This window comes from Callorhinchus milii, unplaced genomic scaffold (genome assembly GCF_018977255.1).
Source record: "Callorhinchus milii isolate IMCB2004 unplaced genomic scaffold, IMCB_Cmil_1.0 Scaffold16, whole genome shotgun sequence".
NCBI lineage: Eukaryota > Metazoa > Chordata > Chondrichthyes > Chimaeriformes > Callorhinchidae > Callorhinchus > Callorhinchus milii.
Window position 1 is genome coordinate 4,900,590 of NW_024704757.1, and position 17,213 is coordinate 4,917,802.

At 40.6% G+C, this 17,213-nt stretch overlaps 1 protein-coding gene across 1 annotated transcript in view; it reads left to right on the forward strand.

Annotated features, from left to right (window-relative positions):
• gna12a (guanine nucleotide binding protein (G protein) alpha 12a) overlaps positions 1-8,006 on the forward strand; it is a 46,449-nt gene extending 38,443 nt beyond the window's left edge. The window contains exons 3-4 of the mRNA XM_007903488.2: positions 5,339-5,389; positions 7,117-8,006. Coding sequence (XP_007901679.1) covers positions 5,339-5,389; positions 7,117-7,686 — 621 coding nt within the window. The 3' untranslated portion in view covers positions 7,687-8,006. The remainder of the gene's footprint in view (positions 1-5,338; positions 5,390-7,116) is intronic.
• Positions 8,007-17,213: the final 9,207 nt, after the last annotated feature.

Genomic DNA, 17,213 nt, shown 5'->3' on the forward strand with positions numbered 1-17,213 from the left:
GCTGGAGCCTGATGAGCGGAGGGAGTGGGCATAATCCTTGCATTTGATATAACACCTTATCACGTCCTCGACCATATACTTCAAAGCGCTTCACAGAATATACTGTAAAGTAAATTGACTATTTTGTGGGCTCTTAACTATTGACGTTTTTGGAGGAAAGAATCTTTTCAATTGTGCCATCGCTTTGCTTTGTGTTGGCTGGGGTTGGAATATTTCCATAATACTTGTAGCTTGTAAAATGATAGCTTTATACATTACACACAACATGTATTTTATTTAAAACAAAAATGGATGGCAGTTGAGTTAGAGGCCCTGATTCCTGGCATCTGTCTGCTGAATTGTGATGTTTTGGCAAACTAAGAGCCAGACTCAGGGCAGGGTCGTGTATTACAGTATTTTTGATGATGTGGCAAGTTATGTTTTCTTGTTTTCAAGGATGTAAGAAGGCAGTTTTTTTTAAAGTGCTTTTATTAGAAGCAAAAGAATAATTCACTGCTTGTGGCAGCTTTTTGTTAGCAAAGAATAAGCAGAACTGCCAAAATTGCTCATTAGTGTTCAAAACCAGTTGCCAGGCAAACACACATTATAGAACATCACGGGTATACTATGAAAACGTTTTCATAAATTCAGTGCAGAGAAAGATCTACTTTCCTTTGCCTTCTATTTTTAAACCAAATACAATCTAGTTTTTTTCAATTGCCCCACTGGCTTCTGTTTCTATGTCTGATCTGGCCTTGGAATGTGGTACCGGTTCTACAAATGCTGGTTGCCCTCTGACCATTGTTTGTGTGAGCTTTGTCTGTGACTGTAGGGCAGCGGTCTCCAACCGATAGGTCTGGGGCCAATTTAGCCTTCCCCAGCTGAAACCAGCAAACTCAGTGTAGACTGAGATTCAAACCAAGCTCCGAGTCCGAAACAGCAGCTCAGCCATCTAAACCGTTGAGGCTGCCGTGCTCTTTATATTCTTGACAGGGCACACAAATCATTCCCAGAAGTTATCTGATTTGGTTTTCTATTGCACTGTTCCTAAAATTACACATCATTCAGCATTTCACTCATCACGTATTTTTCTATCAAGTACAACACAGCACGGTTCTGATCAGTTCTTGACTGTGAAAGTGTTTACTTTTAGATTCTTGCTTGTGCGGGAATTTTATCTGTCAACTTTAGTTGGCATGTTACAATTATAGTTCACTTTCTGTTAAAGTGGCTTAAATTAATGGGACCACGGGATCTGACAGTCTTCATTTTAAATCCACATTGTCTCCAGTAACTTTAATTAGGAGGTTCCTCATTGCCAAACTCATGTTATTAAGGTCAAACTGCACCTATTTCAATAGAGGCTTGAGTGATACAGCCTTCATAGCTAAGTTAAATGAGTTGTATTCATTTAGTGAACTTATAGGTCTCCATGGAGGGAGAGGAGTCTTGCATCCGTTTACTTTTTGGACTTTTCGATGAAAGGCGAGTTCCGTAGAAACAAAGTACTCTGTTCTTGCTTCGAAGAGACTGAATTCAACACAAGGACGTTTTCTAATTAAAAATAGTTAGTTTACACATTTTCTCACATTATGAATCTGGACATGCAAACTGCACAGCACATTCAGATTCATATACATCGAACATTATTCAAAGGTACATCAGGGTGCTGTTAATCATTGACAGAGCTGTGGACGTTCTTTTCCTGGTTGTTCAATTTAGGCTGCGAGGGGATGCAGTGAGGGAGAGAAAGTTTATTTTGTTATAAGCGTTGATTCTTATTGACTCCAGTTTAGTCCAGATAAAGATGCTAGCCTCCAGGATTTGTTTTGAGTTTGTAATAATTGTGATTATTGTTCTGATATAACAGTGAGTGCAGCTACTTTTCTTTTGTCAGAATGCATTTGTATAACTGCAGTTTTGAACAGTGATCACCTTGATTGTGTTTTAAGTGTTGGATTAGTGGACATAATCCTCAATAATGGCTACAGGAGTACAGCAACAAAGAAATTCTCTGTAAGGTGTCGAAAAACTTCTGTATTGGTAGTTGAAACTTGCAGGTGCTCTTCTCTTCTCCCCGCCCCCCCAAATTTGTAGAGTAGAAGCCTTATGTTTGCTTTTGCAGCTAGCGACTCTTGGGAATTTGTCTGACGAGATGTGACGCTGTGTGCTGAGTAGATGATCAGCCCAATGGAATGCCTGCCTTTCAGTGAGTGCACAATTCAGGAATTTTCCTATCTTGAATTCTCATACAAGATAATGATCTTAAGGAATTGTTTGGCGTATGTTCTTTACTCTGCCTTTGCCAATAGCTGGTAGAGAGTTACTGGACAAATCGAGGATGTCCTGATCAGTGGCAGTAAAGCTTGGACATTGATGTTCTTAGGAGTCTTGAGAATTAACTGCTACATGGCAACTAAGGAATAAATAGGGCTTGTTGCAGCTACCTGCAGAGGGTGTGTCACCACCAGCTTGCTCTGGTATGCTTCTAAGCGGCATTGGCAAAGGACAAGGAAGAAGACTGTAGGCAGGGAAAGAAACGGTAGAATTTTTTTTGAAAAAAGGCTTGTATACCCTTGCCAAAACTTGTATTTGTTTATATCAAAATGTAACTATAGGCTATTATAAACCACCAATTTGTGGAAAACCCCTACTTAACACAGATGAGGCAGTCTGATGTGGGTGAAAGGGTAATAAAGGAGTGGCGTGGGTTCTGAACCTGATGACCTCTCACAGCTTTGGTCCTGTGCTAATAGCAATGTCTTTGTCATGTGAATGCTGGAAAGTACACAGTTTATCATTTTTTTAACGTTTGTCAAATGGAAGAGGTGATGGGGAAGGAAATACTTATGATAAGAATATTCTAGTTTGATCCCTAGCTTGTGCTCTTAAGCTTTGGTGTAAGGGCTACTCATTCCTCTCTAGTTTTGCAGGGGAAATCCAAAGATAAATGATTCCCACGCCGTGTTTGGTCTGTTTAGTGTTTAGGCTTTAAATGTTAGTTCGTGGAATATTTGACCAGCCCGGTCCATATAAAGCTTAAAAGTGTAGACTTTGATAACCAGGATCCAAAATATTTTTCTTTTGGAGTTTGTTTGAAAATGGCGAATGAGGGTGATTCGAATAGGGCATTGATCAAATGAGATCATTAATGTTGGAGTTTCCTAAATCAAGGACATGGCTGAACAGCTATTACAGTTGAGTTACTGTAAGTGGAGCCTACAGAAGATGAAATGCTGTCCAGATATAAAATATCTGGCTTGTAATCCAAACAAAATGTCCAAATTGCTCCAGTAATCAGGCCCACTTCTGGGCGGGAGAGTTTATTTCAGTGTTTGTGTGGTTTCAGCTGAATCTCCCACAGTGCAAATAAAGTAGCAGCAATCTGTGTACCAAAGGAAGCAGAGCTGAGTAAATAAGTCTGGACTGTGGTACTATTCCTTTTGACTGAATGTAATGTTCCCTTCAAGGCCAAAAAGGACTTTTTGCATTTTTGCAAGATGTTTTTTTTTCAAAATTCATTTTCTTTCACAATTTGCATGCAATTTAGGGATTCACAATTAGTTCAATGTGTTGGAAAGTGCACTAACCACGTAAATTGTTGTACTCATTGTGGCTTCTTTTTTTCAACTGAAATTGGTGGGGTTTTTTCAAATTTCTAACACGTAAAAAAAACTCCCACCCTTGTTCACTATTGTTCATATTTTGAAGCTGACTCCTCGCTTTTGAATGTTTATATACATGGCAGAAAATGCATTTGATTAAAAAAAACAAAACCCATCATAATTTCAAATACAAATGTTGGGGGTGGGGGGTGTATGGTAGTTTCATAAAAGGCACAGTTTGTCCTTTCTTGATTTTTCTCACCGACTAAATGGGGAGCAACCAGTACAAAGTAAGCAGGCTTGAGACCAAGAGACTACCTGACATTTCAGTCAACCCCAGTTGCTATGTAATGACAATAACATTCTGGAGATAAGTTGGTTTCATCACTGAATTCAAGACCAGAAGGTTTCAATGGTTCCACTCTAGTGTTCATCTTTTTGTAGTCTCGAAAATGATTACAGTCATCTTTACAGAGACAATTTCAGGGGTGGAACAAATTCAGATCATCACCCCTTTCTTGATGAAGTTGTTAATTTAAGGCCCATGTGCCTGGTTTCTATTTTCCTGGTTTCACCCAAATTCACCACAGATTATAATTAATCGGGTACACAATTCATCTCGTTTTTGTTCATACAATGCTAGTGAAAATTAGCTGCCACATTTGCCACTGCAACAATATTTCATTTCTAATTTAACACATTTTGTAAAGCACTTAAAGTTCCTTTTGTCTGAATAAACGCACCTTTTTTGTTGTACCTGCCTGACTGGCACATCAGGAACTTTGAGGTGTAGACACCTCAGTTCTGTGACCCAAGCCCTTACTCTGAGTGGTCATCAAATGTTCCGATGTTTGGGTTGGTGTCTGTGAAAACTCTGTTATTGAGTTACCAAATTACATTAATCACCATGAACTCTATATTACAGCTGTGATGAACTACTGTAGAGTTATGATTAGTATGCATTCCATTGTTCCATTTATGTTGTTTATGTATCTCTCCAGTTGTCGTGTACGTCAATGTTTTGCTTGGAACTGGTGTGATTCATAGATGTTCGACTTGATGTTAGTTTATGAATTTATTTTTAGCTACACTTAATTTAGAAGACTTCTACCCTCTACTAATAGATGAGACAGTGTGGATTTGTTCAGTGATTACTATGGCAGTAATTGCTTGTAGATCACTGGCATGGCAATATTAATAGTCACCCAATTATACACACACCATATTCTTTCCTGCCAAATTGGCGTTGGACCAACACATGGCCCTTTTATTAAGCGCTACCCCACATGAAGGGTGCGATATAAATGCAAGTTGTTGTTGTTAATTGAATCTAGATCAGCTTCCTGTGGTTGGCCTGTGTGTGTGTGTGTGTGTAGAAAAGTGTGGCCTTGAGTAAGAGTTAGGAATACGAATGGACTAACTTATTTGTGCCAAGCATTTAAATGCCAGTGTATTTAGCTTGCTAGTAAGTTGAAAAGATGATCATTGTTGGTATATTTTAAAAATATGGAAGCTGAATCTCACAAGATTCATATCATTTGGGAATGAATTTTAACATCATCGGCAAATATTTCAAGCATTAGTCTGCTTGCGAGAGACTTTGCTCAGTATTGGTTCGTTTCTGGAGGGACCAGTGTTTGCTTTGCTTTGACAGTCTGCCAAGGATTAATGTATTTGTCTTGAAGTAATAAATGAACACCAGTTTCTTTCAAAAATTCAAAGTAATTAAAATCATCTTTTTTTCTTGAAAACAGGGTGAATCTGTCAAGTATTTCCTGGATAATTTGGACCAAATTGGACAGTTGGTGAGTATCAATCATGTTCATACAAAATGTACAGTGATTACCCATTTCAGTGAGTCCTGTGAAGCACTTTGAGACGTCCTTCTAATGCGCTGTTCCACATGCAAGGATTACTATTCATTTTGGAACTCCTTTAAGGGTCTCTTGAGATTTTGGCCACACAATCTTCCCTTCTTCCTCATTTGGAATCTTCCACATACTGATTGCTATCGCTCCCTTGTTGGATTTCCAAAGTTTCCGAAGACCCATTTGCCTCTTTAAGAAGCTTTAAATGTGGACATTTTATTTACCATGCTGTATTGAATCCTCTATGTGTACACTGATAAATGATTTGGCTGTTTTATCAAATACACTTAGAACACCAGTCTGGGGCAAGACCCTTTGGTCAGGGGGATGAAGTGTCTGATTGTGAACAAATGTTCTGCCTGGGAGATTAGCTGCCCCCAGTCAAGCTTCTTCTGGGAATTTGAGTGGAACATTTAAATTGTTGCATTCATCGGGAAGAACACGGCAGTGTATGGACTAGCCTTGGTTTGCATTTTGGCCGCAGTATGCATCAAATGCCTGCCTGTTCTTTAGGTTTTTGCTGGTAGAATCTGATCAATCGAGATCCATCTCCTGCTCTGTCATCTCCCTGAAGAAGAAATTTGTGCTATTCTCCTGACTTCAGTTTGCAACATATCTTGTGGTATATTCAGCCATAATTTCTATAGATATTGGGCAACAAATGTGTCTGGTGTAACAGATGATAAATACAGACTACTGAGGGAATTCAGACTTCAGTGGTTTAGAAAGCTGTGGTATGTCTCCTGGAAATTTACAGTTTGTTTTAAACTTTTTAGTATACAGCTTTAGACCTCTGAGTCAAGCCCTCATGTCCACTGGTGACTCAGTAACTACTATCAGCTCACAACTGTGCTAATCACATTGTTACAATTACAATTAGTCTACAATTTCCACGGCTCATTCAACCATTTGTTGCCTCCCAACTTGATTTCTCTAACCTACTCCTTGCCAGTCTCCCTCGTTCCACTACCGCAAGTTCCAGCTCATACAAAGCTCTTTTGCAGGTGAGGATTCAAGCTCAAATAACTGCCACTTTTGCCTTTTTTTTTTAAAAAAAAGGTCTTGCTTATAAAGCACTTTGATGAGTTTCATCGTGAAAAGTGCTTAGAAGGGCAAGTTCTTCATTTCATTTATACCCATTTACTGTAACTTAGGGTGTTGCAGCTTTTCTGAACTAGGCCACTAGATGGCACTTGGTATTGATGAAGATGCAGCTGCTGAATATGGAGCATTCTGTACATGAAGGACAACTTCAATGAGTTGAGTGATGATTGTTAACCTGAGGCATTTCAGTAGTCGCTGGTTATAAGTGCCCTTTGTAGTGATCTCGTATTCAGCTTTTAAATAATCAAATTGAGAATTTAAAAAAAACACTTTAAGTCCTTTTCTTGTCTCGTTTTGATTTTAGAACTGGTCAAAATCAAGTATTACTGAGTATTGCTGTTACCTGGCCTGTAGCAGCCCACTTGCCCGCTTTTTTCAAGAAGGTGTCTGACTTAAATATATACGTGTGTGTATATATATAATATATATATATGCATATATATACATATATTATATACACATATATATAACCGTGACTCATCTGAGCCCGCTTACCCTTCATCGCTGGGAAATTTATAATATATTGTTATCAAACTGATCCTCTTTGTGTTTTATTTCAGAGTTATCTTCCCAATAGACAGGATGTACTGCTCGCCAGGAAAGCCACCAAAGGCATTGTGGAGCACGATTTTGTCATCAAGGGGATCCCTTTTAAGATGGTGGACGTGGGCGGTCAACGGTCGCAGCGGCAGAAGTGGTTTCAGTGCTTCGACGGCATCACGTCCATTCTCTTCATGGTCTCCTCCAGCGAGTTCGACCAGGTGCTCATGGAAGACCGGCGGACAAACCGCCTAGTGGAGTCGATGAACATCTTTGAGACCATTGTGAACAACAAGCTCTTTTGTTGCGTCTCCGTGATATTGTTCCTGAACAAAATGGACCTGCTGGTGGAGAAAGTGAAGGCGATCAGTATTAAGAAATATTTCCCGGACTTTCAGTGGGATCCTCACAGACTGGAGGACGTGCAGAAATACCTGGTGCAGTGCTTTAACAACAAGCGCCGCGATCGCACCAGGCCCCTGTTCCACCACTTCACCACGGCCATCGACACCGAAAATATCCGTTTTGTGTTTCACGCTGTGAAAGACACAATCCTGCAGGAGAATCTGAAGGACGTTATGTTGCAGTGAAGAGGAGAGAGAGAGAGAGGCTGTCTCGCTGGATCATGTTTCCTTCTCAGAATTCGCTCTGCCACCAGCACTATGCGCCCACGAACCCATAGTTTTGAGTGTGCCGTATGTTTAAAGGCGTGGATGCAAAGTAGAGGCAACACCACAGTAAATGAGCCTGTGATAGTTTGTCAAGGCTTCCCAGAAATGTTTTTTAAAGTGTCCTTTCCATTTCCACAAAAGCGCTCAGACATCCGAAGTGTAGTGAGCACTAGCATTAGACTTTCATTGCACTACAAAGCTCTCTTTGAACCTAATCGTTACTGAGCAACAGATTGAGAAGGGAGGGTGGGGAGTGGGAAGGCGGCAATGGGAATCTGGACTGAACAACACATTGTACTATATTGGGTAACAAAATGGTGTGTAGCATAAAGGTACTTCTTTTGAAAAAAAATGTTTTGCAGCATCTATGGATTAAAATAACAGAAAAAGATTGACCACCTTACCAAGTGCTTCATGGACTTGGTTTGGAACCCAGCTGCTTCCTATTCGGATATGAAGCTACAGGTCTTTAATTCTTAGCAGTAGGGAGTGGATCATGTACGTACTCCTAGAAGGTTGATTGTCCTCCTTTCTGTCGTAGCTTTGCAATCTTAAATGAATGTGATGGATGAATGCAGAAGCGACTAACCTGCAACTGTGCTGATGTCCCATTCTAGCAAACATCATAGGGCTCTCAAGTGAAGAACCTGGTTTTAATCCAATTCATTCTCGTTGGCTTCATACAACTTTCACCAGCAATCTGGGGACAATGCAGAAGCTCTCAGTATGCCACAAAGTTCTACTTATTGTCAAATTCTCTGTGGCTGTGTTTTTGTTACTGAAATTGTTGTAATTTGGGTGAATGTCCTGTTGACTTGTGTCTGGTTACTATGCCTTGCGTAGATGTGAAATGTTCAAGCTTGCCACGCGGTCACTCCAGAGAAACTGCAGTTCAATCTGAAACAGAGTGTGTACTAGCAAAATGGGTAAAATTGACGAATAACCTGTTGCATGTGGATTTCACTACACTTTCAGCAGACCATAGATCAAGCCCTGGTCACACAGACTGGCATTGTAGCACAGGTGGTTCTGGAAATGAAAGCTACCTTGGACTTGCTGTTTCTCAGCGAGGACCTTCAGTGCTACCAGATCTCCAGGAAGCTCCTTGGCTTGAAAAGATGAGTAATTTGGTATAGGCTTATGTTTTTCACAGCACCAGCTGTGATATAATGCAGGGTTAGTATTTTGATAGTAGCAAATGGAACTTGACCAGCCACTAAAATCCAATTCAGGTCTGCAATCAGACTCCCATCTTAACCGCTTTCTCTCTCCCCTCCCTCCCTCTCTCTCCTTCGCCCCTACCCCCACCATGACCACTTACATTCGCACAACGCTTAGTACCTTAATCAGCAGGCAGAGATTGCATATTTGGTTTCCTCTAAGATTACTATCCATAAAGCAAATAAATAGTCCATATCAATCTGATTTGATGTAAAAGCAAAAGTCACTGTCCAGATTTGCAGGCATCCATTTGGTTTTTACCTGCCTGGCGTTTTGAGCACTTTTATTTTGTTCATATAGCACAATTTACCTACAGAATTCAATCACTACACTGCGCAGCAAATCCTGTGAAGCGCATGGTCACAAAAGGCGCCGTATAAAACGCAAGGATTATTTATTATTATTACATTTTTCCAGTATGAACTTTCACCTGTTGGGGATGTGGTTATTGCCACAAGTGCTTTGTCACAATGAGTCCTAGTTTTCATTTATCTCTGGAGTACATTGACTTGACCATCCGCCACGTTTGGGACGTTACACTTTGGTATTGACTTATTTAACCACAAAGCTATACCCTGCCCAGTAAGAGAGCTCTTCACTTTGTCACGACACTTGTGCATTTAGTCACTTTTCTTATCTGTAGCGTCTAACTTTATTTGTTCAAACCCAACCTACTTCAAGGACAACGGAAATCCATCTTAGGTTATAATGATGGACAAATTCTTTACTTTCCACCCCAAGAAATCTGATTTCAGATCTCTGAAGTTTAACGTTGGTATTAAACTGAGGCAATTCGGAGGCATTTTCAACAAAGATTTAAACAAAAACAACAATTAGGCATCCAATGATAGTAAGCCTGGACTTCACATCTGTCAGAATTATTCAGTTAACCCGGCGAAGATAATGAGAGCCTTTTTCATTCTTTCTCTCCCTCCCCCACATCCCTGCCTCCCCGACACACATGCACACACAGTTCTGCCTTCAACACATTACTGCCAGACTCACCCTGTGAGTAGCTCTGCCAGAAACTCCTGTTGAATTACTTACAGTGCAGTTTATTTCTGAAATATATAATCATAAATAGCAAATGTGTCTTAAAACCAATAATTGCCTGATAGTTTCCGGAAGAGACCATTCAACCCACAGAGCCAGTTTCGCCATTTTATTAGATTATGACAGATTATTTTAATCCCATTTACTTCATATCCCCAAATGTCCTTACTAATCTATCTATCCCCTTTAATCAACCAGTGGAGAGATTGGAAAGTATGTGGAGAGCGTTGGTCACTGACTTCCAGGACAGAGAACACGCAAGACAAAGTGCAAGTGGCACATATACGCTAAAGGTTCTTTATTTTCAATTTTTACAATGTTCACCAATGAGTCTTACACCTTAAAATCATGAAAGTTTTTATTGTGTAATAATTGGCATTAAAATTGTGGATTTGCCAAACCACACAGTTGTGCCAATTTTTTTTATTCTTGAAAGATTTCAATCTGTGTCATTTTCAGATGCACACTATGGTTGGTGTTGGCAGCCTGCCGTTTTTTTCCCCTCTGTCTCCAACATGCGAGCAAAACATGCGAAAATATTTGCTTCACACTTTTTGTAGTGTTTGTTTTTGGTTAGATGAATGTCTGACGTATGTGGAAAGGCAACCCATGCTTAAGAGCATCCAAACCCAACAGAGTTCCATGTATCCCACCTTCAGTTAAATTCCTGTGTAATGCAATGCGCACTCTCTCTGGAGGGACGAGACCTGTTTACCTAATTCTGGAGGATTCAGGTGCAGACTGGCAATATTTTTTTNGAAATATTTAAACTATATTAGAAAAAGTGATGGTGTGTCAAAAGGCAAAATACTGCAGATGCTGGAAATCTGACATAAAATCAAGTCGCTGGGAACACTCAGCAGGTCAGGCAGCATCTATGGAGAGAGGAAAGTAAGTCAATGACCTTCCGTGTTGTATCAAATCTTTGCTAAAGTTAAAATCTTTAAGTCTTTTTCCCCCTTCCTTCTCCCAGCAATGATTCATACGCAGATTATGTCTGCAAAATTCCTGGGAAATGTTTTAAAACAATTCTCATCTCCAGTGAAGACTTACGTATTTTTAAACTTCATTCCCATTGTATCACGTCTCTGTATTCTGAAAGGAATATCTTGTTCTATCCAGGGAATGTCACATGCAATTTATTCTACAAGTTGTAATGTAAACTAGTCCAAACTAGTTACCCTCAGTACTTTGGAAATCATATGATGAATTCCTGGTGTTTGTTCCCCTTGTAGCTAATGATACATGCTGTGTTCAACCCCCCTTTTTCTTTTCCTTTCTCACAAAATATGACGCAAGTCCTGTAAGTAACTCAATGCAGTTTAAAACTAGAAGGGGTCATGGAACGCTAAAGCAATGTTTTCCATCACCCTAGTTATGTGGTGGCAGACAAACCACAGTGTTCATCCCTTAGTATCCTGCTAAAATTTATTGAGAGCTCTGACGATTAATGAAGTAAGATACTATGTAATTACTACAGACTTCCTTTGCTCATACATCCCAGTGATGATTCCGATCGGTTTACCTGCTGTGTTCATGGTATTTGCATAAAACATTGCTGTTTTCTGGCAAGGAAGCTTAATGTTTAAAAATTACCCCTCCTTTTCGGGAGAGATGGATGGTTTGATGATCGTAACTTCCCATATTTAACACTACCTCCTTCCCTTTACGTACTGTACTTGTAATTTGAATTGCCTTTCCAGTGTCTTTAAATTGAAGCTCTTTCTGTATTGCTGACATGATAGAAATCGGATTTTTGTGTTAGAAACTCGGAAATTAGAAGACGTGCAATATTGGCCACTGTTGAAGCTGCTACTGATGCCTGCTTCACAAGGTGATCTCAAGCAGGCCAGTTTGACATTTCTTTCCCCTCTCTCCTGTTCCCACCTGGGCTTTTTGTGCCCATAAAACCTCCGTGACTTTTGCTGACAGTGGCCCTGTAGAGGTGATTCTACATTTGCTTTGAACCCATTTCTAAGGAAGTAAGGAAGAACGTTCTGGATGTTGTACATAAGTTTTTCTTTAAATCTCCAGAACAGTTGTGCAAAGAGTCTTAACTGTTAGAGAAGTGACTTAAACTCGCAAGTCCCATTTTGCTGGCATTCAAAGATGAAAATTGTTTTAAAATCCCTGTTTGTTATTGTTGTGTTACACTTGAGTTGGCTTTTTTATTTGCTGTACGTTGTGTTGTGTATTGTTTGGGCTATATTGGGCAGGGTGTATAATGTCATTGCATATGATGTTTCACAGTGAGTGTTAACATGGGAGATCACTTGCACCAGTTCCAGTTAACTCCCATTTTATTAGCTTTCAACTTCACATACAATCTAGTTTGGCTCTGACTGGTGAGTGATTTTTTCCCCCTAACCTACAGCTGGGTTTCTAAACACTATTTTATAAGTAAACTCTACGTGCTCCACAAGAAAAGAGCAGCTTGAACGAAGGCAGTAAGAAGAAGTGATTTGAGTGCGTTTTTTGCAACCATTGAAAGCCGAGTTAATACAAGGCTCTTCTATATGAGTCTAAGCGAGCACTGGCATGTCGTTTTGAGACTTTGTTAAAGCCGCAGTTGGAATGTTACAGACATCCCGACTTGCAAAGGATATTGATGCGCTGTTGAGAGTAAGAGGACCGTGACTAATGTTTCTGGGGCGTTGAGGTCTATGTGCTAAGAGGATCAGGGAGTGAGTGAGCTTGATTTCAATGGTGAGAGATAATTGAGGGGGGCATATTACTTGTTGCAGTTAATTTTTTATATCAAAAAAAGTAAAATTAAGGCAAGTTCTTTGGCTGTAATGATGATTCGAGATCCAGAGTGTGCAAGTGTAATTATGCAGCCTTGAGTAAGAAATAAAAATGAAACACTTGTCCACAAAATATACAGTCAATCTACTTTACAGTATATTCTGTGAAGTGCTTTGAGATGTCTCGAAGACATGATAAGATGCTATATTAAATCCAAGGCTTATTAATATTAGAGCTGGTTGTGTTGCCAAGTCCTGTTCAAAAGGAGCTGGATGAACAAAAGGTTGCAATGAGGAAAGGTTAGGATTAAGCCTACACCGAGATATTGCAGAGGATAGGATCTGTCCATTAGCATTGATTTTGGCGATATGAGTATAGGGTTGGGTGTTCCCATTATAAGCACCATGGTTGAAAAATTGCTACTATATCGCCTGCTCTTCCCATTAGTTTTACACTAAGGCCCAAAATTGTAAGTCTACAGATCCAGGGTTTAACCTCTGGGTCTCTGCTTCAAAGCAGCTTTAATGTTGATCTGTCTGCAATTGAAAACTGGCAGAAGTGGTGCAGAGTAAAAGCCTCAATCCCCACCGGCGTGTTATCCATTAAACGTGTCCGTGGCTAATGAGACACATTGATTGTTTGTGTGTTGCTCATTAGTTTGTAGGCACCGTGCCTCCTTTTTCTGTGCTCACAGCCAGCAATGGTTTGAAAGACCGTAGTTCCCAACATAATAGTAGCAGCCGCCTGAAATGGACAACAGGTCTCAAACCCAAGTCAACTCCCATTGAAATAAGGTGGGAACCAACCATTGTTTTTAATTACGTCAGGGTCCTGTTGACCTTTGCACGTGATCCCTGAGACACTGGACAAAGAACATCTCGTCTCTCTCCGTGTATCCAAACCACTCTTGTGAACTTCTTTCTCCCCCACAAGAAAGTGTCTTTGCTTCCTCGCTCTGATTTTTGTGGTCAAGGCAAAAGGTTTCTTAATAGGATTGTTTTTCGAAGGCAGATACATTTTGCTGTTAAGGGCATCGTTTTATCCCTACATTCATTCTCCTTCAGTTTGTCTGAGTTCCAAGACACTAAATTGTTTTCATTCTAAGCTTCGAAAGCACAAAACGAGTAGGAATTATTCTCGGATTAAATTGGGGTCCGCAAGAAAATATAGCTAAAAAAAGAATCAATTTTAGCTACATTTTCCCAGGTCTGAAACACAAGTGACTTGAAGCAAACTTGTACAGTTTCACCCCAATCGGTGATGGTGTTAATGGAACAGAGTACTTTTTAGGATCATGTGAAGAACTTCTTTCTAAAAGAAGGCAGTGGAATCTTACCCTGACGTGTTACACGCCACAGATAATCTGGCACGTTTAGTAGACCTTGAGCCGTATCAAAACAAAGAGTGGGGTGATGCCAACCCCCCCGTTCCCCGTTTGCCTCGTATTCACATTCACAAAATGGAAACTTCTCAGACGAAATGTTAACTTTTAAGTGATGTGCTCGAGCCGTCAGCACACAGCAGGCAGTGTCTGTAAAAGTGGAAGCCTATGGTTCGTAATGTTGCTAATTAAAGGTTACCTTCCTCGCCTTTTGAGAGAGGAATTTTTTCCATGACTCCCAACTAATGGAAAACACGTCCAACTGTAAAAACCCCAGCACTCAATATGTTGTTGTCTTTTCCCTCCTCCCTTGTTCTCTCTCTCTCTCTCTCTCTCTTTCTCTCGCTCCTTCCAATTAGCAGCGGTTTCAACTGGGTTAGTGAAGATGGCAGCAAGACAATGAAGATGCCAATTTTTACATTATTCCAGTAATGCTGTGAATTCAAAGATCTGCTTTGATCTTGTGTTTTTTTACTGACTTAAAGAAATCTTTTTGTAGTTATTTGGTACAGTAGCCTATGTAGACAGATACAAACCACACACGCATTGCTGACGGAGTTAACCAAAATTGTTGCTCTCTGATCTCTGACATCCTAAGAACAATAAACTTTCATTTCTTTCCTTCATCAAAAATAGTTGATTTCTACAAAAAAAAACCTCTGCAATAAGACTTGTACAGTATTTAGGATTTTGCATGCCTAAGGATGGACACTTAAGTGCTACTAACACTACTAAACTGCTCACTGGATTGCCACTCTATACAGCAGATACAAGTAAAAAAAGAACAAATCATGTAAACATTCAAATGCCTTTTTATTAACTGTATAAATTGTATTTTAGCTTTGAAATAGCTTTCTATTATGTATGTATATATGATTTTATAAATATTAAAATTTACTTTACGTGGATTGTATTCCGTTCTTCTCTTATCCCATCGGAAAAGTTCACTCTATTGAGACAAGTTGTATGTGTGAGTTGTTCCGTTGCTGTCTCTTCCTTTCCTCTTCCTTCCACATCCAATGAGCATTATTTCTAACTCAATTCCCCAGTCAATCTGGGAAGGAGATTGTGGGTTTCAATCTGCACACCAGGACCAAAGAATCGTAGGACTTTATGGCACAGAAAAAGGCCTTTTGGTTTGGCTCATCATGTCTGTGCTGGTTCCCTCAAGAGCAAAACTTTCGTAGGTTCAAAGCCAGCACCTTGGACTCCCATATATTATGAAACTGATGTTACTTTTCCCCCCCAAAGAGCTTCAGAACTGAACAGCTTGAATATTGCCAGCCCATTACATTGATGGCCAGAGTCCCTCCGATTCACCCCCTCATCCTCTTTTAAGGTCTATCTCAAGACCTTCCTCCTTGAATGATAACCTATATAGTCCAGAGATGAACTCGGGGTGGGGGGGGGAATGCATCCCCCTTTGTCCAAAGGTCTTTTCCAACACTAGAGCCTTCGGTGTTAATTCCACTGATGAAAGAGTGACTGGTTTTGGCTCAGATACAAATGAATACAGCAAAATGGTCTTTTATTCTGCAAGAACAGTGAACCTTGAACCCAGCCACAACCTTCGTCCAACAATAATAATTCTTTACAAAATAGCAGCTGGAATTGGACGGTGCTTGGGAACAGTCACAGTTGCCCCAGACACTGGGGAACGATGTGAATAACGCTGATGACAGACATGCCTGTTTGCAGACTGTCTCTGTTTTGCGTCAGCTTTATAACTGACTGAAAATAAACCCACTTAAAACTTGTGGAAGGCTTTAAAGGAGCAACGCTGTGCAGTGCTTTTTTCCTCCCGCATTTCGCTGAATCTGTTTGAAGGCTGTTTAATTCCACCTTTATAGTAGCTTATAAGCCCATTTTGTCTTGAATTCAGTCAATTTTTATTTTAATAAATATAGAAATCTCTAAAATAATTCAGATTTTGTGTCCCTCAGCCCACCCACCATTGGCGGGCGGGCAATCAACCGACTCTGCCCCCACCCTCTGGAACGCCATCCCACAGTCCCTCCGCCTCGGTCCCTCCCTTGCCTCCTTCAAGAACCATCTAAAGACCCTCTTCCACCGTGCTTTTGATCTCCCTGCTTTCCACCCTCCCCGATCCCGACCCCCAGCTCGGGTCCAAAATACTGACTGTCCAGCACCTTGGGATATCCTCTGGAACTCCATCCCCCAGTGCCTTCACCGCTTCCTCCTTTTCCTCCTTCAAGGCCGGTTTCAAGACCTTTCTCTTTGACCGTGCCTTCAGCTCCCCTCTTGACTCTCTACCCCCTCCTCGCTCCCTCCCTTCCCTCCCCTCACCCTGACCATTTCCCCCCAATGCTCGGGTCCTGACCCAACTGTCCAGCGCCTTGGGACATCCTCCCGACGTGAAAGGCGCTCCATAAATGAAATCTTGTTGTTTGTTGTTGTTGTCCTCTTGACGTGAAAGGCTCGATAGAAATATAATAATGTTGTTTGTTGTTGTAGTTACTTCTTCCTCCCACAGGATGGTGATCTAAACAAATACAACGACTCAATGTAAATGTACTTAATTGCTATCGAGCCTTTTTTGAATTTTTTTAATCTATCGTTGTATACTGTGCCTTATCACATCTCAAAGCCCTTCACTTCACAGTATATTCTGCAAAGCGCTTTGAGACGTCTCGAAGACGTGATAATGCGCTGTATCAAATGCAAGGATTATTATTGTTGTCAAAACGCGGCAGCCAATTTTCACACAGCAACTTCCCCACGAAGCAGCCGTGGGGTGAATGACCGATTTTGGGGGGATTGGGATTGGCCAAGAGACCGAGAGAGATTTTTTTGGAGGTGAGGGGGGGATCAGTTGGGTTTCTTACACCGGTAGAAACCCCATCATCGTGCTTAAGAGTATCCAAACCAAACTGAGAATGTCATGCTTCCCACCTCCACGAGGAAACTCCCTTCTCTTTCAGAATAGCGCCATAATAATAATCCCTCCAAAACCAAAAACAATAATAAATTGGTCATTTTCAATCCACGGCTGTTTGTGGGACATTGCTGTGCGCAATTGGCTGCC